General features: G+C 30.2%; 2 protein-coding genes across 4 annotated transcripts in view; both read right to left on the reverse strand.

Moving 5' to 3' along the window:
* Positions 1–26,945, reverse strand: part of LOC136985887 (serine/threonine-protein phosphatase 1 regulatory subunit 10-like) — a 660,716-nt gene that overhangs the window by 397,738 nt on the left and 236,033 nt on the right. The window lies entirely within an intron of this gene.
* Positions 9,219–15,904, reverse strand: HLH3B (Helix loop helix protein 3B). Of its 3 annotated transcripts, none has more exons than XM_067283256.1 (2): positions 15,713–15,904; positions 9,219–10,252 (listed from the first exon to the last, which is right to left on the reverse strand). In XM_067283256.1, the coding sequence occupies exon 2, from the start codon at positions 10,241–10,243 to the stop codon at positions 9,458–9,460; it is 786 nt and encodes a 261-aa protein (XP_067139357.1). In that variant the 5' UTR covers positions 10,244–10,252; positions 15,713–15,904; the 3' UTR covers positions 9,219–9,457. The 3 variants fall into 3 exon arrangements, with proteins under 3 accessions (XP_067139357.1, XP_067139355.1, XP_067139356.1); XM_067283254.1 differs by lacking the exon at positions 15,713–15,904 and adding an exon at positions 13,236–13,409; XM_067283255.1 differs by lacking the exon at positions 15,713–15,904 and adding an exon at positions 10,780–10,876.

Consider the following 26,945-nt stretch of genomic DNA (forward strand, 5'->3'; position numbering starts at 1 on the left):
ATTAAAACTTATTTTTCGTTCAGAATTCTAAACATTAAATTAATCTGTTTAATTTAAACTAAAGTAGTAGTGACTTTATTAATAAATATTAGGATCTAAATATACGTAATCTCTGTTAACGTTAATTTCAATTAAGTATTAATTATTTTAAAAATATTATACAGTAATTATAAATATAATAAAATTTATTAGTCCTTATTCAAAAATGTAAATAAATTTACTGTTTATTCGCCTCGTTTATATGTAAATATTTAGAACCAGTTTAAAAATTGTGAAATACTCCGATTATGAAGTAAGTTATTAATTTCTATTTTGAGATAAAATTCAGTAAGCCTATTACCGTTTACTAGATTAGTTTTATTGTAAATAATTACATCATCACAGTGTTTTATATTTAACTAACCGAGCAATGATTATTATTTTATAACTTAATTTTTTTCGTATTTAAAGTAAATCATTCATGAGTAGATCCTGAATTTTCTTGCTTTTCAAGTTTAAGAACCGTTTTCAAAGAAATTTAATTGATAAAAATTACAAAATAAAATAAAATTTAATACAATACAGTATATATAAATTATAGGCCTACACATATACATATTATTTTAAAGGTCTTTCCAGTTTAAAATAAACTTCAGTACTTTACCAGAAACACATATTCAGTAAAAAAGAAAAAAAAAAAATTGTTTATATATTGACTTGATAATATCGAATTCAATAACAATACTTCGATGACCTTGACTTAATTTTCTGGCTACAACCAATCACTCGGTTTTTAACTATTAAAGATATGGGAAAAATTCATATTAAAAGATTGTAATAATAGTTCATTTATACGTAAAATTAATCTGGCTTTAAAATTCACAATTAATTAAAATTATAAATTATCAGTTAGTTTTACTTCTTCTCATAAATTCTTGCAAAATTCTATTTCAAACTATTGAAATTATTATTATTATAACTTCTAAACAAATACAATAGTGGAGTGTCCATGATTTTGAGAATACGGATGCTGCCGCACGAGGTAAATTTGGGGGACCAAGACAAACCTTTTCGGAGAATGTTACTTAATTATTCTTAGAATTATTTTAGTACCTAATCTTACCTAATTAAAGTCACGCGATTTATTTTTATTTTAAAGTAAATTAAAGTCACACGATTTATTTTTATTTTAAAGTAACAAAACTAATTATTTTGGTATCAAGGGATGTCGCAGCACCATAAGCTCCAGATACGCTCCTGAAATACAATTATTATCATTTTATTAAAACGATAATTAAATTTAATTTCGCTTTGCCATACATGTGTTACGATGAAAAGAAATTGTGAATTATAACTGTCTTTTAAATATTCTAAGTGCTAGCATATTCTTTTGAGAATTTTAGTCTTATTTTATGACGACATTGTCTCACTTTTTAATTAACTTTATAATTTAAATTTTTCTTTCAAACGGTTATAAAGTTTAAATCCCGCTCAACCATCGAAAATTAAAAGTTAGATTAATGATCTTTAATTAATGATATTTATGAATCGCGCGAACAAGAAAACGTTTTACATTTATTTTCCAAATGTAAATGATCATAAGGTGAAACCTTAGAATAATTTACATATGGGCCTGTAGTTTATGAGTAGACTAAAACCGTGCTTTTATCGATTAAAAATATGTAACGACAATGTGAATTTTACAGTTTCGATTTATCCGGAGTAATGTCTTAATTCCGACTTTAACTTTTAATTACAGTATTTTTCTCATAAAAGATAAGTTCTGGAATCTGCCGGTAAGTAATTAGCTAGTCGAAAAGAAAAAACGGGCGTAAAATTCATTGCTTTTTCTTTGTAAAGTTCTATATTTCATGGTTAGTGTCCGGAGTGGAGTCGCCTCGGACTCCTTCCAAGCGAAAAGCGCAGCGCCTGGCCCTGGGCGATAAAGCGGTTGCTGCAGATTATTGGTTATTCAAGCGCCTGTTAGGAGCTGATAGCGAGCGCTCGGATACATTCCTTTGTATTGAGCCTCTTCTACTCTCGTTTAAAAATAAAATGACAACACAGCTCTTTTTATCACTTTCCTTTTCCCCTTTCATTCTGTAAGAATTATAAAACCGGATCAAACACCATTCCCTATTTTCAATTCCTCCCATCTTCGCTCTTTATACCTACGCCTTAAACGTAGTTTGGAAAATAAAATTCTTACTCTTCAATTAATCATCAATTTGATCTTGTCTATAAGTTTGCAGTTCGTTGTTTTTAAATCATATTTAAATAATTTACGTTGTATTAATTTGAGTGAAGTCGTTTAGTACTACCAATTTACTTTTATTAATTTGGACATTACTGTTAATTTTTAAAATAACACGTCATTATATCCTGTTTAATTATTTTAAAATTTAGGTCTGTGGAGAAAATTAAATTACTAATATTGTAGAACCTGAAACTTTAAAATTATTTGTAAATTTATAAAAGTTTTTCAAAGGATTTAAGTTAAAATATGTAATATAAACTGGTTTAAGGTTTAAAATTTTAAATTGGTTAACATTTTTATATTTTTTATAATTTATTAATACATTTAATAATGTTTTTCTGCTCAAGTTGAGCCTTAAATATGCATATTTATCCTATTAATTTAACTAGAAAGCAATATACTTTTTTCACTTTGTTTTCTTAATTTTGTATTATTTTTGAAATATTTGTCCTCGTTTTAGTTAGTTTAATATCTGAAATCATTCTTAAACTTTAAACGAATTTGTTGGATCCTGAGGTAGGTTTACTGATATTTAAAAGTAAAAAACATACATAATTATAGATATTTTATGAATAATTTGAATAGAGATATTTGCTTACCTCGCTTAAACTTCATTTTATAATCCTTTCTGATTTTTCTATTTAGAATTAATCTAATAATTTGATAAAAGTAAATGTTTAACAGTATTTACATACACGAAATTTCCGGTAAAAATGGTAAACTTAATTGTTATTATATGTACAGTAATACTAGAACTATTCTAATGTTATCTATAAACAATTGATATATACTGTATATATAATTTAATAATTAAATAATAATATTTATTGGCAAAGAGGAAAATGCCCTATTGTTCAAGGAGATCATATAAAGTTATAATAAAAATAATTATAATAATCTTAAATATATATATATAAATTTATATAGTATTACATACAGCATAAAATATTTACTGATATATAAATTACTGATTACAAACTAAATTCTATAATTTACCTTATTATTATCTTGTTGTCTTCATTAAGGATTTCATCTAATCCAAGGAATTTCTTAAAACTGCTATCAAACTATATAAACAAAGCTTAGTTTTTGCATAAGATATTAACGAATAAATATTATTTTCACTCATTTAATTATATGAAGATGTTTTTCAACTTTATTTCTATAATATTCTACTAATTTGTAATTTTGTTATGGAGATAAGTGGCATTATTTATGAATTATTGACAACTGGTCTTAACTTTCACAATCATAAAATTTTGATGTTTTAATTCAGTTTTTGAATATTTTTTCTCATTTTTCCAAAACAAAAATAAAATTTATACTTTCATTGACATTTTAATCTTATCAATATTTGCCTAATCCTAAATAGATTAATATACAAATTTTAGAGATAATTAATTTAGTTAATCCATCCTTATTTATTTCTATACACAGAGGATTAATTAGATTAATTATCTGTAATAGGCTTAATTCATTAAAATTAATATTTATCTTAAAATTTAGCAGGCTTATGAATCAAACATCTATTGATATTACATAAGCGCTTTCATTTAATTATCTTCTGTTATTTATATAAGGATTTTGATTTTATTTAAACACAGTAAAAGGAAGGTAGACATAAGAGGAAAATGCATGCACATTTCGGAAAATCGTTGCAAATTATTCTATGCAAATTATATGGGACATATCAAAAACTGAATTATAGTGGAACATTCTATAATTTTTAATCTCTTTTTGTTTTTAAAGTTATGATAATAGAAAATGAATTATAACAAATATATATAAGCAGTCCTACTCCTTTTTTGCCGTTCCTTCTACTAGGATTGGAAAGATGACGACACTATGGATAGGAGAGTTGACGTTTGGAGAAATCGATGCTAGTAACAAGTTAGAAACTTATACGATGTGTTATAAGAAACATTTTTCATTATATATATATATTATTTATGCGTTTTGTAGATTTCGCACCGAAAAAGACAATGATAAGTCAACAGAAAATGAACATTTTTACTTTGTTTATCTTTAACCTAAATGAAAAGATATGAATATTTCTGCATGTAACATAAAAATGATAGTGTACCTATAAATATAAAATACACAATTAGAATAGTATTGGAGTATGTACTTTCCTTATATTAAAATATATATCAAGTCAGCGTCATCTCTCCTCCATTCAATAAGTCATGTCTCCTAAACAGAGAGGGGAGACGACGCGCCTTGACTTTTCGGTACCTACACGGCGGAACAATACAAAATTTATCATCTTAACTTCAACTGTCATCAATAATTTTATTATTATCTGTTTGCTTACTAAAAATATTATAAAAATTCAGACGCTTTAAAGCGTTAGCTGTCAAAGTAACTCCTTTCTAAAATGCACAAAACTGTGCAGATTTTGAACGCTTCTTCACTATTTATTGTCTACTAATAAAGCTGGTGCTACCTGCTTCAAAACTTGAAAAAAAGAAGCTCTCGTCTACTTACCAACTCTGTCATCTTCCTTCGTCTTACCTTATAATTTAAAATTTGTTGTATTTTTAAAACATATTTTATTAGCCTATTATTTATCTAGAAAATATAACAATCTTACTAAATAAAGGCAAGTAGCCTACTAATAAATCGCTTTGAGAAATTCTTGTGAATTGAATTGATTTCATTGAAATCAGTTGGCCAGTTTTTCTTGCAAATAGTGATCAAATCATTTACTATTTATAGTTTTAAATGTCTTAAATATTTCAAAGTATTAGTCTTATTATCGTTGATATTCAACTAGTATTGACTTTTAATTAAATTTAATTTTAATTTTACATTTTTTGCGAGTTTTTAGGGAATTTTTGTATAGATCTTAGACCTGAATCTATCCCGATAATATTCGATAATGGTTTATTGAGAATAATTGCATTTCCTACGTTGTGTATAGAAATTTCTTAGAATGTATTACATAAATCTATAATTTTTGCATGTTTTCCTGAAACTGCAAATGCAAAAGTATAAAATGTTTTAAATAATTTCAAAAAATAGAACCTTTTTCAATTTCTTGAGAGTTTTATAAAAGCCGTGTTGTTAATCTTTCTCTCTTGGTGCACATTTAACATTTATATGTAATTAAATAATAAAAAATGCAGAAATATCTATTTGTATTATTTAAACATTAATAAATTTTAAGTATTTTTTATAAAATATGGAAAAAAACATCAAAAATTTCATGGAGAATAATATTTAGAGTAAGCAAGCAAAGTTTTTCTCTTTTATTTGTGCATTAAAATAAAAAACTTTCTATTTTTGAAAATTAAATTTTAGAAATAGAGCATAAAATATTTTTTTACTAATTAATAAACTAAGGTTTTACACCTTTATTGTGATATTTACTTAGCATAATTAGCAAATAATTATCATCGTTTTCAAAATAATGGATTTTTTGTAGTACATGTGATATATTTATATAAATTTCTTTAGATATGTTTTCCCCGTTATCACTCGGATATTATAATACTGTAACAGTAGCTATAGTCGAGTCCCGGAAAAACGAAGTCTAGCCTACGCATTTCCTGGACTTTCTTGGATATCAAGCGAATGTAAAAATGATATTTATTTTCTATAGTTAAATAGATTCTATTTTGAATAATTAATAGCCACTATTTAATTGAATTTATTTAACAAGTTAGTCTAAACACCTGAACTTTGTAATTAAGTAAATTCTTTAATTCAGAATTACCCCTTTAATTAAATTCAATTAAACAAGAACAACTAGAGAATTTTATGGTTAAGAGAATGTAAGAAATAGACTAATTATTTCTTCAACATTGTGATTTTGTATCATTTACAATGAAATTCAAGCCAGGAAAGTTGTGCTTTAAATTCACAGTTTGTTCAAATAAAAAGAAAAACCAACCGAGAAATATCTTCAAATTATAACGTTGGTAGCTTTAGACAAGTCAAAAAAGAAGGATAGGTCCTATGCCAATTTTATCGACCGGTTTAAACTTTGTTCTTAAGATATTTTCTTACCGGATATGTCAAAAACGAGGCCTGTACTTCAAAATATATATAAAATTTCAAGTATGAGTCATAATATAGAAATTAAATGTTATTTCTAATGTTATATTTAAATATGACGCTTACAAATTAGTTTTGACTACAAAATTAGCATTTGCATACATCTTATATACGTGTGTACATTAACGACCAATCCTGTTCCAGGATATTATAATAGGCCTACATTAAGATTTGATTAATCAATCTAGAAACTGTAAGCTACTGTACTGTACTGTACGTGCAAAGGTTAACGCTTAAATGATCCAAAATATCCTCGTATTTTTCCCCCTCCTTTTAATTGTTTACATTATTCTTACCTATTAATTTACTTTATTCTGAATCTTGAGAAGATACCATTGCTTGTCATTTAATATTACCTTGTAGAATTTTGTCGGATGGAGATTAAGTTTAATTTTAAATTAAAGATAAAGTCTGTTGAAAAAGAAATCACCATCCGACGAATTTTTGACGACCGATCTTTCATTGTAGGCTACTTGGCCGTCAAGATTAAAACTTCCCTTAAAATCAAGGAAAAAATATCCTATTAAAAACACAAGTTTAAGCTAGTGATTCCTTTTTTTAACAGACTTCATCTTCAGTTTAGAATGAAAAATAATATTACTTTGTTAAAGTTTGTTTTGATTTTAATCCCTCAATACAAGGTTATGCAAAAACGCAATTAATTAGCCTATATATTTCTTATATTTTAATAGCCATTACAGAAACCCTCTTAGTGTCCACAGGGCGGAAAGTGTTTTTTAAAAAAAACCATTGCAGAATAATAATTTTCGGATTATGCGTAGAAAAAAACATTGTCGTAATAAATTGTACTTAAAATTTTCAATGTTATATTAAATAACATATTATATAACCTAAAATAATCTGTTATTCAATGCAATACCTCCATTATAATGCGCAAATAAATTCACAATTCGTCAATACTTTTATTAAAAAACCATTTTTGAAGCAACTTATATAATATAATTCTAAGTATGTTCGTTTTGTTTTGTAATTAATTAGTATTTCCTTGCAATTATTGCATTCATCTTTATAGTCATCTTTCAAATCTAATTTATTGTGACGTCTTTCACAATCCTGTAATATATCTTTCAGTTTGCACGATCTCTCGAAATTTTTGATTATCGTTATAATTCTATTACAAATAGTGTTGCTTATATCTAATAGATGATTGTTTCCTCAGTAGAAAAATCTAACATTTTGAATAGATCGGATTCAAAAGATGCAGTTTACAGAATTGATATGATATACGATTTAAACACGACATATATCACTGTGGGTTCGATTCAAAGAAGAGCCATAAAATCTACGCCCCTTACCAAGCCTAATCCTAAGAGCAGACATATTCTAGTAAGTACGAGCTGTGGGAGCTCTAAAAACGCGTCCTAAACAATAACACGGATTGAAATCTATAAGCGATATCTAAACAATGATAAAGCATCCATAAATTTAATATCTAGCTCTTTTTAAAGTCATCGTCCAACCGTATAATACGGCAATTTCTAACCGGAAATTACGTGTAAATTTGTCGGCAGGGAAGACATGGCAGTACATCAAGCAGTTTGTTCCGTTCCGATGGCTCTGACTCGAGTCGGTCGCGTGTCGACCGGGTGGTGCTCCCGAGGGGATACACAAACCAATTTCTTGCCCATTATTCTCTCACCCGGAGGTGGCATCACCTCTTCGTCAGCAGACACACTCCCCCCGATAAGCACTTGTTTGCCCTGGGTGCACACCGCCGATATAATAGGTTAATCTAGCATTTTAATTCCGAAAGGACGGCCGCTCATAAATGGCAAATAACTGGAATGGAAAAAGCTTTAGATCAACACTGTTACAAAGTCGCCATTTTGGATGCGCGTCACATCCAAAACGTTTAACGCCTTGCTTTTTCTATTGAGGCGGCGATATCTATCAATTGTTCTTTTATTCTTTTTATATAAATAGATATTGCTCATCGATAAGCTTCACTTATCCTCGAAATTCATTGAAAGACTTTTAACACTGAGTAAATACTTAGAGTCTACCTACTATAACAACCGTATCGTTAGGCCATAGCTAACAATTGTAGGATCTAAAAATGCTGCAAACAAAAATCAAGTTGATCTTAAGTCAAGCGTTTAATAGCATTATTTAAATATTTCTTTTGGAAAATACTGCTAAAGATAATTATAATAGATTATTTTGACCGAAGATGATATCAATAAAACACAAACTTCAGTTTAAAAAAGAAAATAGCATCTATAAAATGAACAAATCTTCAGAAAAGGGCCTTTTATCGCTCATAATTCTAAGCTGTCGTCTAAGTTAATTAGCTAGATATTAATTTAAACCTATCTTTCTTACTTTGAATAAGAACTTGACGTTTAAGTTGAATGCGTTACGCAATTACTTTAAAATTTAAGACTGCCAACGGAAGATAGCGCGGATGCTCTCGATGTTTAATCTCGGTGTTCATTATAATATAAATGATGAAATTCTGCAACATCCTGCTGGACACTGAGTGAGACAAAATGGAGTCGCGTCTATCGGAAATGGTTACCGGTTGCGGAAGCTCACTCTTCCTGTTTACGGTTAAACCCTGGAGAAAATGGTTTTGAGGTTTATAGAATGTAACAGCAACCTTCTTCTATAAAATTTCACTTTTCACACTACGCTGCAAACATCCTTCCGTAATAACCTGTATATTTATTTCAATTATCTGGGCTATATGATATAACATATGATCTAAATAGTAAAACTGGAAATTTAATTTAATGAGTACTACATATCTACATATTATACAGTAATATAAATACATTAATTTTAACTGGCCGTATAAATTAGCAATTAACGTAATTGTTGAATTTCGATTATTTCTTAATGACAATTATAGGAAAAATAAGTTATCATCAGAGTGAAGGAGAATTTAAATGAAGAGTCGAAGTTTATTTGGCAGTAATCAGTATTCACGAGTATTTATTTCCAAAGAGTATAAGTTTGTACATCTGAATGTTTACCGATAAACAAATAAAAATATCGTTCTTAATGTTAACACAGGAACGGCAACGAATGAAGACCGAACAATGTGCGCACTTGCTGAGGATGAGACGAACACGACACGCAACTACTACGAAAATAGGAATGTCCACATACCTATGAGTTCCGCACGTACACACCAAAGTGTCAGAAAAGTCCATCCTCCGGTCCCTCGCTACTGGAAACACTGGAGAGACTGGAGGCCGGAGAGCTGACGTCGTCTTGGCCCGTGTCGTAGACGGGTTCGATTTTCACACCTGTAGAGGAATCGGTCGACTGGACGACGGGCTCCTCTGGCTGCTGGTCGTGCTGCCTCTGATAGTCCACGATGGTGGTGAGCAGGCGGATGTATCGAATCGCCAATCGAAGAATTTCGTTCTTGCTCAGCTTCTTATCGGCCGGGTGCGTGGGTACGAGTCTCCTCAATTCCGCAAACGCACCGTTTACGTTCTGTTGTCTCCATCGCTCGCGACTGTTAGTAAACATCCTCCGAACCACTTTTCTAGCCACGGGGAGAGGCTCGGCGTCCTCGATGCTGCAATATCGGCGTCGGATGCTCCTCCGTGTACTTGTCAGGAGAGGTACGGGCTGAGTGGCAACTATAGTCGGTTGGCCGAGCGAGAGAGAACGAAACTGCGTCAGACCGTAAGGAGAGAACCACGGAGTGTCCAGGGTCCCGCTGTAAAGGGTACGGGGAATTTGGGGGTCGGGGGACATCAAAAAGCAAGCCGTGGCTGTCCACTGTTCGCTGGGTTCGTCTTCGCCCTCCGCCCGATCGTCTTGATCTGGTAGAGAAGGAGGACCCGCCGATCCGGTGCTGGATTCTCGTGAACATGGTGTCATTGTGTCGCTGTAACAATCGTAGTCGGAATCGGCCGGAGTATCTGCTTCCGGATCGAGTTGGGGCGATCGTGAACGCTCGCCTGTCTCCATCAGACGGCTCTGCCAACGATAAAACCTCTTGTTAGTATAACGCTAGCCGATCCTACTCCTATACTTAATTTTAACGGCCGAATCCGCGCGCGAGCATTCGAATACTTGATTTAAAGTAGTAAAATGTTAAAATCGATTTCGTAACTACGAATACCGAGTACTATGCTCAATCGTCGGAAATACTGAAGTCGCTTCCTCATCTAATAAGACAGTTTCTACACGAACTCGGCTACGGATTATCCCCGGAAAAAAATAATAAAACGAAGCTTCTATCCTCCAAACAATATATAATTCTCGCCTAAATCGTAGATTTTTTCGAAATAAAAATATATTTTTATATTAAATTTCATAGATTTGTCTCTTGAACAATAGTTAACTTAATTGTCACATTAAAAGTTATTTTACATATTAAGTTATCTTAATTTATTTCTAATGCATGAATTCTAGAATTTTACAAGTTATTATCAGATACTTCTGCAAATTAAATCTATTATTAATTAATCGCCGATTGAGAAAATGCTACATTTAGACATTACCTTCAAATAACGAAATTTTGCATAGAAAAGAATTCCTATTTCAGTTCTCTTTTAAAACAAAACTGTAATTACGTAGGTGAAGCTTAGCTTTCTATATTCTTAATTCTGCCTTCAATACATTCATATAAAACCAGGATCGAAAGCGGATATGAAAGTATTTCTAATAAACAATAACAACATTATAACACTATCCTGTTGCATCCTCGATGCTTCCTTATTAATAACTGGGCTAGTAGATCTAAACAAATATGTTTTATAATTATAATCTTTTTGTTTTCACGTAACTAATAGTTATGACAGATCTTTATTTTAAAAAATTGCTTATTATCCTTACTGTGTTAAATAACCAACGAAGTCAACAAACTAAATAAGTTAAGGCGTAGATTATGCGTTTGGTGCTTTAAGCAAGTAGTTGAGTTATCTATGCATTTTATTATTTATAAGTTAATGCCACAAGCAAGGAATTAAATCTGCTTTAAATGCATCTAAACAAATCTATCAATATTAAACGCGATTTTTCTATATAGGTCTACCATCCGGATGATTCTCCCTTCCTGATTTCATTTCCTAGAACTGAAGATCAAAAGATGCGAAAACGTAAAATTTAACTGTTAAAATTTTTTTCTGTTAAGGTGTAACTTTAAATAACCTTTTTTGATGAGAATATTTCTTCCTATTTTAATAATATTGACCTAAGTTTGTCTTCGCGTTTTGTATGCCTAGTAAGAGAATACATCTTCACTGTCTCTTTTAATATTAATAGTACAAAATTATACAGAAAAAGGTCCATGTAATACAAAAAGAACCAACAATAATCTGATATTATTTGCGAAATTTTAAAAAGTAAAGACATATTTTTGTTACCGTCATTTGAAGAATTACTCTATTAGAAACTTTTAATCTATTTTTAAACAATATTAAGTATATTTAAGAACTAGATAAATATAATATTTACTGTTATTTTGGGATAAAAGTGAAACGAAAAATGCAGTGTTAAATAGAACCAATTTTAACACAGATGATAAGTGAAAAATTTGAAAAATATAAAACAGGAATAGATTTATAATTGAATATGAATAAAGAAATATATTTTATTATCTTGGAAAATATTTATTTTCCAAGATAATATTCTCGCAATTCAGTTTTATATGAATAATAATAATACAGTAATATTGTTTCACGTAATTTCGGTACTTAATACATAAACTATAACAATAAAGATCATTAATATTGGGGCCTATATAATTTCAGATTTTAAATAATGTCTACGCTGAATTACATTTAAGATATCATTTATATATATTTAATGCTTAATCTATAAGAATCACTATAAAATTTATACCGATGTTATGATCTTAAGAGGCTACACAATGTTTTCATAATTAAATGCAAGAAACAATTTTTTTAAAATTAGAACACATCATCACTTAATTTTCAAATAAGCCACAATTTAAATCTATACTTATTAAAAGTGTTTCAACTTTTTATAAATTATTAAATATGTATTTCTTTAAGGATTTATTTCGTATTTTTAGACCTGTACATTAGTATAAAAGGCAACATTTATATACCGTGTCTCTATTTGTAAAAGACTTTTATCTATAACAAGACCCCAGAGTGATCAAGCCATTTTATATAACCCGAATAGTTGTCCTGGGATCCATTTTAAGAGAGACGATCGTGAAGCGCATCCTAATCTACCATATCACTTGAGGATGCACTATGCAGCAGTATAATAATACTGTTTATACAGTATTACGTTTATCCCTAACTAATTCGTCGTTTATAAAATTATGTAATCGAAACTCAATATTTCTCTGTTAAACTAAAAATTAACTTAGTTCTACTTAAGATATGTTTAATGCAATTGTAAAATGTTAAAATTGTTTATTTTCAACAGAAAATTACGTAGATTTTAAGGAAATATTGCAGTGAAGTTAAATTTTTTTTCTCGCAAAATGATTCATTTCTCAGTTGTAGATTTTTCATGTCAGCAATTTAAACATTTCATTGTTGTTTTCAATTAAGGTATTTGTAGAAACATATTACGGTAAAAATCGATATAAATCACAAGTTTTTTTCCTTCTGCGCTTTATAATTTATAAGTAATGGGTTAAAATCCATAAAAAATGAGTTTAGATTTATGTTGGAATAAAGGTCAAAATTCTTGTAATAGCTTTGTGTAATAGATCTGGCATTCTATACAACATAAAACAATAAATGCATTTTGATTCGAATTAATATGAAGAGATAAAGCCAAGAAATCGAATTGGTTATTAATTTTCAAACCTTTCGTATTTAGTTTATTTTCGACAAAATTGCAAAATAAAAATTCTTCGCTCATTAAGTAACTTGTAAACTGACTTTGATTGTTCTTCACCTTAAAACCGAATCCGATAATTAGCCGGAGCAGACAAAATAAGCGCGGATGTAATGCTCCGTCCATTTTGTCTCACCTGAATCGCTTTCTCTTCCGAACACCACCAATGACGTCACGGAACGAAAATAGTTTATCTGGTAACTACTTGTTATTTAATGATTGAAGGAATATTTTTACAGATGAAGAACACTTCATTACCATCACGATAACGTCACGCATAAGACGTTACACTACTACATGCAGCATTAGACAAAGATAGGGATGAGCGTCCAGCTCGCCCCTCCGCCATTGGTCGCGGAGCCATAGGAGGAGTTAAAGCACGATTGGGCGGTACCTGCAGGCAAATAGTAGATGTGATGGATGGCTGCCTCCCTGTTTGGGCTGATCGTATCATATATAGGTCTAGTTTAAATTTAGGATTGATTCTGCTTTCACACATGGTTCTAGTAAATCTTGACTTTTGCTAATTAAACTTCCATCCATCACTAATTTGTCTAGATAAGTTGGTAAACACTTCAGAAAGCTTTCGTAGAAAAATGAATCGGTTCCATCGAATAAAAACCTTTTGCATTTCCTCCATCGCAGTCAATTGTCTGAAAAAAGCATTTTTCTTTGTATTATTTGGATAAATTTAAGCAAATCCGCCAGCTTATTTTTGTAAACGACTATAATATAAACTTCTTACATCCTGCAAAACGTGCATAATCTAGTAATTGCACACGAATTAATGCTATTAAGTTCATAATCTATTAATTTAAAACAGAAATCATTTGATATGCTACATAAATTAAGAAACATTTATAATATAATTCGACAAATAGTATTTTCTCGTGTATTTTCATATTTTATAAATTAAAGAATAAATTTAAAGTCGTGTTAAAGTGAAAACAAAGTTATTATTCGATACAAAGTTTTTAATTAATTGAAATATCGTTTTCAATAGTTGCAATTTCTGTTTTCTGAAGGCTAGATTATATATGTTTATATTTGTTTTCTCATAGGATGGTTTTCAATTATAACTAAATGTATAAAGAACCTGCTGGGAAAGAAGAAAAGAGCCGATAGAAAATCCCTTTAATATATTCACGACAAGTAGCTTATCGGACTTGTACAGTCAACAGTCCCTTCGTTCACTGGTAAATTTCTAATTAGTCAGGTTCGATGTCTGATAAGCTATTAAATGCTACGGTTAATGTTAAAAAAATGAGTAATCAAATTGCAGTAAAGACAATATCAGCCGTAATAATTGAAATGCAATTAAGCTAAAAATTCTTCATCTTTTAATATATCCGTGCTATAACTTTAGATCTATATTTTCATTTCAAAAGAAGAAGCAACTGTCTAAAAATTCATTTCCTTAAAGCCGATATTATAACATTATAATATGTAACTTATACAAAATAAAAATAAAGAAAAACTTTCTATTTTGAATTTTATGCAAATTCTCGTGTTTTATTTGTTCTCTTATAAATGCTATAAGAAAAAGTTTTAAGTTATTAAATCATTGTAGGCTATAGTTTACATTACTTCCTACGTTTATTTAATACAATTTTAAAATGTTTAATTTAAAAATAAACATAAATGTGATGAAAACATATTTATAGAATTTTTATAAAATTTACCAAATATTATATATTTATTGTCTATTTTTATCATATAACAGTATATCCTATTGTAAATTTTTGATTAAGTGCTTACATAAGTATGTGGTATTTTAAATCTAAAATATTACATAGTTTATTTATATCTAATTATATATACTTGTATATATAATATATGTATATATTAAAGTTTTAAATGTTTATTTATTGCAATTTTGTGTGCAAAGGAAAATGAAGTAATCTGACATCATTTTCTGCAGTACAAATAGACGACTTATTTGTATTTTGTGTGTATAATTGTACCGTAAATAATCTTTGCGTTAAATGTAGTATAGTTTTTGTACAGACTTGCATATAGAAATCTAGTAGATCTATAAACACATACTCACACAGTATATTTATATAAGTATAGTTTATATTATTTAGTACGCGTAGATAAATCTTTGCACTAAAGTTTTTAAGTTTTTATGCATAAAAGTAAAAATAAATAAATCTGTTTTTGTTTTTATGCTATCAAAACTTATAATTTATTCACAAAAAATTTTGAGAATGTATAAACAAGTATTTAATACGAATACTGCAATTAATCTAATATTAGATTAATTGCAATATTCGTATTAAATACCTATATTTTAACTACAGAGATATCGATAGGCCTTATATCATTAAATTCTATAGCAAAATAAAATGTCGTATAATAATATTTTATTATCTCACATAGAATTGGACTATTATAACATACAAATGTATAACGGAAATCTAGCTTAGGGAAATGAATGCAATTATTCTTCTAAAGTAATTTAGACCAAAAACACTTACGGTAAGTGTTTAATCAATAAAATAGTGTCTATAAATCACCATAAAAATATATCGATCAAGCTATTTTTGATTACAGCTTTTGTTATTCGCCTTAAAACTTAGAATATAGTCTTATTAGTAAATATATACTTACTAATAATTTATCTTCTTATCGATATACATTCATTATAACTTTCATCTCTTATTCATCTTTAAAAGATTTAAGAACAGATCTCGTAGGAAATAAATGTTTAAATTCTTAACGTTGTTCCTGTCTTGCCTAAAGAGTTTGACGGGATCGTTCTCGTTCAAATGGTAGTAAAAGAATCGGGCGTCCTCCCGTGGCATCGATATCAGCAGGCTAGTGTTTAGCTATTATTCTTGCCAGAGCTTGTCGAAAATATATATTTGTCAACAAGCGATTTCCCTTTATTCAAAACACAATTCTTCACTTGTCATTTGATTTGTTTTCCGTATTATTGCTGTTCGGATCGAGCATCCTTTACCACTAAAAAATTGCTGATTTTATTTTGAAAAATTGGTAATAACCACATTTTATTTAGGATAAATTGCATGTTTTTCGCTACAGAAACGATTTATAAGAATTACTAATGTGCTCTTTCTATCTTGTCAAACAAAAGCGTGGTGACAATTTCCGGGATATTTATAGACTTGTTTACCTCTTTAACTTTCTAATTCCCAGATCGGCATACGATTAGCATTACCACTGTCTTTCCACCCTTTCTAGACTTGGCGCCAACTTGATTATTACTTATTTGTTAGTTTTAATAACATCGAACTCTTCAGTTTTCTTTTCTACTTTCAAATTATATGTCCAATATATAAATTTATATACGATAATGTTAGTTATACTTTATAAATATTAAGCATAAAATTATTTTAAATAAATTAAAAAATTATTTACAAATTAAGGAACTCGATCTTATTAAAAAATCGGTTTTTTTTGTTTTCTTTACTTATATTAACAATACTCTATTTTTTTTTAAATTTTTTAATTCTCTAACCCGTTGATACTATACAAGATCTCTTATGGGCATTTTAATATACATTATTCCTCGTTATAAATAAAAGTGAATTAATTACACGCAAACATTTTCCTTTTCAAAGATTAAATGTCATTAATTTCTTTACATTTATAAATAATAAAATAAGACTAAAAGTTTATTAGCTTAATTTTTTAAATAGGTTTATGTAATATTTATTTTTTAAATATTATTACACTAATTCATTCTCATGTTTCACTTTCATGTTAAGAAATTATATCTAGAACATCTACATAAAATGTCTACAGATTTTTTTTTAAAGTCTCTGTGTGTATTTACAAATTTGATTGTAAGTAAATAAATTATTTGTGAATTTAAAATCAGAAATAAAATTATGTTTTATGTATTCAATATTGTAATTATGCATGAAAATAAAAATTGAGGTCACTCAGCATCAACAATATCTCATTAACCTCTCCATTCCACTTCTTTGTTAGATTTATCAAATTTTACGATTTTATTTATAAAACGATAATTATTGAACTAAAATAACTTTAAAAATAATTTCAAGTATTGATAGATATAACAGTTCTATATTTAGTCAAGGTTATGTACACAGGAATGTTTTTGAAGGTTTAATTCCTTCTATAGAGTAAAACAATACAGCAAACTGAACACTCGTTCACTTCCTCTTTAGTCTACTGTACTTGTGTTACTCTATATACCTTCCTATATTGCAAAAGTTAATGAAGTACAATACAGTACATTATTAAAAAAATAATGTTTATTTTTAAAAAGAATCTCCTGCTCATCGGCCCGCATTTAGCTTTCATTCAACAATTATATTTATGTATGATAAATCGCGGAATTCAAAAAGAAATGATAAATCTTTTCATTTTAAGAATGATTTCTACTTTATTTCCTAAAAGTACACTGCAGAATTTTTCATTTAATTTAATCTAAATTCTCTAATTTATTTTAAAGTTTTGTTTTATAAGTGTAAATACTTATTGATTTCGATGAAGATGCATAGACGTTTGAAAAATGAATAATTCAAAGCTATTAAACTACAATGTTCCATTTACTCTGACTCATATTTTCTTTCAATAATTTTTTTTCTTTTTTTACAAATATCTTGATATATTGCTTTTTAAATTTTCATTTGAATGTAATACGGGATCATTAAATACAAAAATCAATTCTAGTGTTTTCTACAGAAGTTGATTGAATAAAATTCCACTAGAATGAATTTAAACATTGCATTTAACGTATCAAAAATCAATACGTAAAAACTAAAACCTATCATTTTTTATTATTAAATTTTATAGTTTTATCTTCATAATATAAATCTAAAATATTTTACATTTTATATTAATTCAAAAAAAAGTGATTTTAATGTTTCATGTATAATCGTGGGATTAATTACAATGTTACAAGTTTTACTTTCATAAGATGATCTTCTAAGATAGTCCAATAGATTTATTAAAGTTGAACTTGCCTACATTGAAAATATACATGTATTCAATTATTTAGTACTTATTAATTGTTATTATTTAGCGCTTTTTGTTTATTTTATTTCTGTTATATATTTAACTTGCTTTGTATCATGTCTGCAAATCTTGTAACTCAAATTTTATCCACTTCTAATCAGCACAAAAGACTGAAACTTTGAGGACTGAATACCTAAATCCGATGACAATGCATTTTAATAATGTATTAGGGAATGATCTCGCCCCCACTATCCTCTCCATTCCGGAACACGGTAAACACAATCAAATGTAGGGTTTAATCAGTAATATCAATTCAACACGGATAGTTCAAATGCGTGTATAGATGCATTGTAGTAATGTATTAATATATCGTAGAATGGCCGCAACCACACCATTCTCCACCTCAATCTCTAAAAAGTAACCAAAAATATAATTTAATCAGTATTCATATTTTTAAATGCATTGTAGTGAGGTAGGAGAAAGCCACTCTGCCCTCCATTCCTATCAGTTATCAAAAGTAAAACGTAATCAGTAATGTCATTTGTAAATGCTGTTTTAGATGTATACGTGTAAATGCGTTATAGTCAAGGCTGTCGACAGTTTGTATGAAGCTGGAAACCCCTTCGCTCCTTAGCGGGCTCTTTTCTGGCTATTTTTAACCAATGAAATACGTAGAATGTATAACGTGTCCATTAATAAAAATCAGTCTTAAAGCTTTTATTTTTGTTAGTAAAAATAATACTAATTTATATCGGTAGAAAACCGTTATGCACCTCAAATTTTCTGAAAAACCCGGTGAAAAATTCTCAGATCCCCCCTCTTCGAATGCTCTGTTGTAGCGATTTGTATAATGAGAGTGGCTCAACCCGCAATGTTTTTAAAAGTATTTTAAAAGATTTTTCTTAAATTATAAAATAATAGAATGTAATTTGTCTTGGGATAAATTGTGTTATCAGTGTAACGATAATAAGATCAAATTATAACGTAAAATTAACACCTTAAACTGTGAATTATTTTCTCTCTCCTATTTATCCTTTAATATATAAATACATGTATTTTATATTTTAATAAGTAAAATAAACGTTTACGGAATTTTCAATTATAATAAATGGATTTATTAATAGAAATAATGTGTAGTCTTCTGTAAATATAACGAATAAACATTCATCTTAATGTAAAATTCTATTCATTTATTACATAAATAAAATAAAATTACTAAATTTTCGTTACATCTAATTTTAAAATACGAAACATTAAAAATATAAAAGTTCTAAAGTACAGTAGCGCATCGATTATCCGACCCCGATCAACCGACCACGTTCTAGTTGGCAAATTCAAATGTCCGCTAGTGATGTGGCGCTACAATATTTGGCTATGTCTTGGCTACTTTAATATTATTTTTGTTAAATTTTTGCGTGTTTTAGCTGGCAACACTGGTTCGACCATGAAAGGAAGGCCAGTATTTAAGCTATGCTTAATTTTTGTATTTATTTCGTGGAAAATAAAGAAATAATTTTTAACGATACAATAGCGACGATTATTATTTTTAAAAAAATTTGTTAGGCTTAACATCGATGAAAATTCAACGCGAAGTAGGTTAATAGCGATATACTAATATACAAATTACATTGGATATACTAATATACTAATAATGTATTTTTTCATACTTTTCGGTTATCCGTTTTTTCAGTTATCCGACCAACCGCAGTCCCCAATTGAGTCGGATAATCGATGCTCTACTGTAATAACTTGAGTTATTTCGTCGTGGAAAATCATTAAATTTTAAAAAATTTAAAATTTGAGACATTTGTTTGTAATATACTCTACTGAACACATCTCTAAAAAGAATTGCTCTTAGATACAAAGTTGAAGGCAAAATTATTTTTTAGTTTACATATCTTTAGTGAAATAAAATTACCAGCAAGAGAAAAAACTTTTTAAACAAAATTAATTTAAATTTTTGATAAAAACAATTATAAAATTATATTACGGTATGTTTTTAACAGATGAACACGTGTATTAATGATTTCAGTTGCTATTTTGTATCACAAACAATACAACACAACGCACACAATACACAATTTTCCTTCTTGTTTCTCTATTACTTACTAGAGGGCACTACTATCAAAACGCCACTAAAGTCCTACATATATCAGATTGTAAAGGTGAAATTTAGACATTTTGAAAAATACTTTAGTGACAATTAACTCAACAACTATTACAGTTCTTTCTTGTAATCACCATCAATATCAATCACATCTTGCCATCTTTGCTAAAACTTTCAATCCCGTCAGCACAGAATGCCTGGGGTTTTTCTTTCAAGAAAGCCTCGAGCGTTGGATATTGTCGTAGAGCTGTACGTTGACAATACGATTCTACAGAGTTCGAAATAGACAGGAATCAGTTGATGCCAAGTCTGGACTGTAAGGTAGATGAGGCAGAACCCCTCAGCCCAGACTGGCCAGCTTTTCTAAGATCATCTTTGCTCTACGAACTGGCGCGTTGTCGTAGTAGTATCAACTTTTGGACGAGTTTCTTTGACCTTGGTATTCAAATGGTCAGGTTGTAGGCAGTAGAGTTCTTTTGTGACAGTAGTGTTGATCGAAGGCAGCTTCATTATGATTGTAACGATTATTGCGATATATCGTTATCTTCTCCATGCCGTCTGGACTGCCGAGCGGTAACAGTCAATGTCATGTGTGAGCGGTTGAGTCAGAGATCGATGCCTCGTTTACAAACAACACAACCCGTTTATTAGACAATTTAATTTACAAAAAGTTTATAATCACGAAGAGTTTCAGTCCTTGTATACTTCGGCGGCACGTAGTCTTCAAAGAATAAGAGGAAAGTCCGGTGAAGAAGGTAGTTTCCCTTCTCTGACCGGATGTTGCATTCTAAGTTCAGTTCTCGAACAGGAAACGATGTCCAATACTAACAAATAGAAATATCAATATTTCTATTTGTTACTATTGTCTACGATTTAATAAATTTTTACAAATATACTTATTTAATTCTCTATATAAAAAAGAATTAAATTTAGTTTATATACGCAAGTTCCCTCATTTAGGAACTTTCTTATTATCTCTTGCAAATACTTTTGAAGATTTACTTTACATATAAAATCAACTTCAACTTTATTTATTCTGTTATTTTATAATAAATTGATTATTAAGCAACATAATTATACATTTAAAATATGTAATTTGTACTATACCCTCAATTATTATAAAACATTAATTTAAATGACTGAAAGGTTTCATTTCAATTATTTTATTTTAAATTTTAAAGTTTGTTTTCAATCCACAAACATATTATAATAGATTTATTCTGTTTAATAAGTTACAATATGTTGTTATACAACCTTTCAAAAAACAAATTTTATTAAAAACACAGTTTACAGATTAGTACAGAACCATGCTTTAATGTTGTAATTAAAATACTATTAAACCATTGAAAAACTCAAACTACTCTAGTAAAACTTAGAGAATATAGTGCAAAGATACAACATTTTATTTCTAAATTAAAAAAGTGAATAATGTTAGCCTTTGTAGTACAGGAATAGATTTTATTTTAAAATTTAAAGTCTGAAACGTCTTTAATGAAGATTAACACATTATAGTACGAAGATATATTCTATTTACCAGATGAAAAATTGGATATGGTAAATTGCATATGCAATTTTTCATCCTTTTAATCATTTGTTTAGTGAAGATTTTGGGCATTATAGTACTATACTGTACATGGCTAGATTTTACTTAGAAACTTATACAGTGTTAACTGTGTTATACAGGTATCCCTCGTATAACACGGTAGTTAGGTTTCGAGAAGGTGCTGTGTTATGCGAATCCGTGCTATACAAAACAAAGGACTAGTGCAAAACATGGGGTTAGGTTCCAAAAGTTAACAAAAGTATGCTCTTCTTTTTCGTTATTAAAAGACATATGTTTATTAAAGCAATCAATGATTTATTTTCAATCGACAATTAATTAATAATCACAATTAAAAGTACTGTATTACGCGTAAATATTAATTTTAGTGAAACGAGAACATTTTCTTTTTACAAGGTATTATCGTCGCCTGAGCTTTTTTTGTTGAACTTGATCAAAAATATCAGCAACGTCGTCATTTTATTTTTATGGATGACAAAATAAAAATATGTTATTAATCGAAAATTTATTCTAGTGGGTCGCGTTCGTTCAGCCGAGTACCGAGAGACTTTTTTCAGAATTTTCATTTTGTGTTCGAATACCGAATTGTTGGAGTTGGGAACAGTTCGAGTACCGAGATACCGCTATATTTCGTTCATTTTTACGAATGATTACTTACCTATGATTAAAAGAAGGTTAATAACACCTTAACTAAAAAACGTTTAAATAAAGTTTACTAAATACGAAGATTACAAAACACGGTGGCAGTTTTAAAAGCTCAACTTGCTTGCTTGCCTGCCCTACGGCGGGATGATTGGGCGTTAGCTGCGATAGCTCTTTCGCCACGTGTTTACTTTTTTCGGAACTGAAAAATCCATGGTTAGTTGACGTTGGTGTGCGTTCGATTCGGGACTATGTCGCTTCGGAACTGGACCCTTCCGTGCTATGATATGGACATGCGACTGCACCAGGCGGCATTGTAAAAGGGCGGCATTTCGAAAACTTGCATCATACTGAAAAAATCTACCTCACTACCTTGCCCCGGGAGGCTAAAATTTGAAAGCAACGACAACAAATCTGATTGATAGGAAAGCTAGGAGAGAACAAGACGAGAAAGAATAAAAATTGCATTATCAGTTTTCATTAAAGTAAACCTAACAACGTTTAAAAGAAACTAAATATTTCAATATTCTAAAATCCGTGAGCAAATTTGAGACAACACGCATGCTTACTTGAAGAAAAAAAAAATATCGAATAACGGAGTTTGTATTTAAAAATTGTGAAACCTTGTACGGAGGATTTCCCAAATTCTCGAACCGTGTTAGAGCGAAAACGGAAACGGTGTCGTACGAAGGAGATCCCCAATTTTACAACCGTGTTAAAACGAAACCGCATTGTAAAAGTGTGTATATCTCCGCGTTGTACGAGAGATACCTATACATAGTCAGTGTTTTACTGTTCAGTCTAAGATGAACATTACTGTTTATTGAAAAGTTTTACCCACAAATTTAAAATTTACCAGATATTATGACTAGAAATATAATTTAAAACAAAGAGAAGATATATAGACATTTATTTACATTTGCAACAATTTACACATTTATTTTTATAATCAGTAATAATAGCTTTCTCTCATTCACTTTTTTAACCTGAAATTGTGACTTTTCAAAATGTATCTGAAAGATTCAGTTACGTTACATTTAGGGATGTCCTCGATACCACTATCAGTATTGGTATCAATCTTAAAGTATTGATACCTGCCAGTATCGGCATCGGTATCAAAAGACTGGAAATCTTGCCGATTGTCGCTTTGCCTTCCAGTTGTTTTTACTGCAGAGAAAGTACACCTATCCTTCATTTTGCACGGTACACTCGTATGATGTCTTATGTACTGTACTTGTGACCGAAAGGACCAAGGACCGAAGGACCTCTTCGATACCGCGTCAGGATGACACCATTGTATCCTTAGGTCGATACAGAGACCACAAGTTCGCTCGAGCGGTTACGTATGAGTTTGGACCCGGAATGGACTGAACGGAGAGAGGGACGGAAGAAGAGCATTCAGAGAGGTTTATAACAAAAATACCTGTTTATTTTAGACTTATTTACAGTTTGGTATTTATCAAAGGTTAGTTAATACATGATTGTACAGGTTATTTGGAAGGGATGTCGCAGGAATACATACTTTCGTAATATAAATTCATTCATTAGAAAAGTTGCTAAAAAAGATTTAGAAGAGTCGCGACCGTAATCGAGTTTACAAGAGGATCCGAGAGAGAGCTTACAAATAATCACGGGCTGAATAAATACCTTAGGATAATACAGTTGAACGTATTAACAGCAGGAAAGTCTCCAATTATCTTCAGAGCAGCAGTAGGTGGTAATATCTTCGGAGTAGTATAAGTTTGTTCAGGAAGGAGGGTTGGAACAGTTGACGACAAACAGTCCGGCGAGAATCGAGTTGATGAGAGTGAACGGCGGCGATAGGTAGATATCTAACAGAGCGCACACACACGCGTCTAGTAACAACTTCCTCCCCCTTACTCATCGTGCCTCCCTTTTTATATGAAGTGTTCCTTTCGGGCCTTTCCCCGATTTCGTCAGAGATGACGATCTCCTTGGACCGATGAAGTGACGGGTGACACAGAGATTTACTCATCTCGACAAGGAACCCAACTTGTGAGAATCGAGTTTTGAACTGATTTTATCGAAAAATTTTGTCGGTTGACTTTCCGTTGAAACTAGCCTTTTTTTTTTAATAAACTTTTTCCGTCTTTATAAAATTGTATTTAAAGTTTTAATTAAATTTATAAAAGGTTAAAGTTTATAACACGAAATTTCTGATCCTCACCAACCGTACACAAAAAAGGCCCGGATTTACAATCTCAAAAATGAGCTACATAATTTGTATATATACTTGTTTGCATTGACATTTGAAACATTTTAACACAATGAAGAACTTTTAATGTAAAGATAGTTTTATCTTTTCACCAACGATTTCTTATCCACCACTATCCCATGTAATGTAGAACTCACAGAGCCCATTAACAGGACTGTAGATCTGGGGCTTCTTTCATGACAACGCATTGTCTGACTGACGCATTGTCTTCTGAAGCAGGTAGCCGAGTTGCAATTCCTTTGAGTAAGCCAGAAAATATTAATTGCTGCTCTGTGGTCCATCAGCCTTCATTATAATAAATATAGTACACATAACCCTTTTTACATGTCCATTTTACCCGATTTTGAAATAACGCGGTCGACAAAAGAAAACTAAACCTCTTTTTACGCGATTTATTTATTTATTTTTTACACGGGGGAAAAACAATTTATTGAAAATTTTTAAATTTAACTATTCGTTAACACTTTCGAAATCAGTAGTTAATTTTTAATTTCAGGATTATATTATATTAAAGGTGTTTTACCTAGAATTTGTGTGATTCGCTTCCCTCGGTATAACAAGTCCTAGTTCACAAGAGTGTCCAAAGTGGACAAAGACATAGCAGAGGTGGCGGCCGTCGTTTTCAGCCCAAACGTGAACGTCGGACGTTCGTGCGCCGCCATCTGGCAATTCTAGAAAGTTGATAATGGCGTTCGCTACGTCTAGATTGGCGAACAGAAGATCGGTTTAAACTTCTTTTTTTGTGTTTGTGGTTAAAATTATGACGTATTTTATTAAAATAATGATTATTTAAGCATTTATGAATAACACTGTAAAGAAACAAAGGATTTTAATCCAGAAATTATTTAATTATTCAATTTTTTGCAAGTGATGTGAAGTACTGTACCTATAGAATTTCCATATACTGTACTGTATTTACTCGAATATAAGACGATCTCGCATATAGGACGAGGTGTGACTTTAAAGATCAAAATAAAGACAATTAGATTTTTTAATACAATTCTAATTTTATTTCGTTTAATAAGAAATAAAATATCAAATGCACGTAAATGCACACATTGTCCCGCAAAAATTACTGGCATTTTAAACTTCAAGGGAAAATCTTGTAAAATCAACATGTAAAGCTAGACAATCGGGAAATTTTTTTGCCAATTCTTAACAGTCGAATTCACTCTTCGTCGATTACACTTATGAGTGTCGTCGAATTGTGATTTCCAAATAATCATCTGTTTTCACGCGGGAATGAATTAAAACTTATATCGGGCTCAGTGGCGTAGCGAGGGGGTGCAAGGGAGTGTATCATGCACCGGGCGCCACTCGCAGAAGAGCGCTCAAATGATTTCCAAGACAAACTATATGTGTTTCTGGAGGGAGAGGGGACGGGCGCCAATAGTGTCGTGCCCCGGGCGCCAGTTATGTTCGTTACGCCACTGATCGGGCTTCCGTGTAATTTTGGAATTCAATTCAAAAGCTTTGCTTTTCCAATTGCTCCTGACAATACACAAAAACGATTCAAACGATCCAGACAAAATACTTTTGTTTTTAAACACTAGAAGGTGAGAATCCGGTAGAAAATTCGAATACACAGTACACAGTTTACAAAAATTATACAAAAACGAAAAGAACCCTTCGCTCACGCGTATAAGACGACCTAGGTTTTGAAGCAGTGAAAAATGGATAAAAAACCTCGTTTTATATGCGAATAAATACAGTATTTGTCTTCATAATAGTTTATCATAATTCTGTAGGAGTAGGTTTGTTCTTCCACAGCACCTTCTACCATCAACAGCGTAATAGGTTTGTAAATTTTCTAAAAATAATTTCTCGAGCTGCTTTCGGATTTACATAAGCCACTACTTCCCTCAACAAAAGTATGAGATAGTCCTATCGTACTGTAGGAGACACGACGCTAATTAAAAATAATTATTTAGTGCTATTAAACATCCTATAAATACTTTAAAATAGTTTAATTTGTTTATTTACCTTCGCTGGTAACGTTTGTCGTTATGAAACGTTTCTGCCATTTTTCAACAATATCCCATAAGTCAGTGCGCGATGTTCACGTCGCGCATTGACTGATGGGATATTGTTGTAAACGCGCGCAGCAATTTATTTCGCTTGGAGTTCAAACGTCAAACGTGTACTTTGCTTGCCGTACAAGTTTAACGTTTGAACTTCGGCCGCAACCTCTCTAATATATAATAATTAATTTCGTTTTTTAAGCACAGTACAGTATTACATGCACACCACAGAATGCTGTATGTCGATTTTATGTTTTCTACGCTACCTTGTATTCACTATACAGTCAAACCTGTTTTTATGCGCTCTTTTTATGTGCGATTTTATT

This window comes from Centruroides vittatus, unplaced genomic scaffold (assembly GCF_030686945.1).
Source record: "Centruroides vittatus isolate TY-2023 unplaced genomic scaffold, ASM3068694v2 contig_980, whole genome shotgun sequence".
NCBI classification, from domain to species: Eukaryota; Metazoa; Arthropoda; class Arachnida; order Scorpiones; family Buthidae; genus Centruroides; species Centruroides vittatus.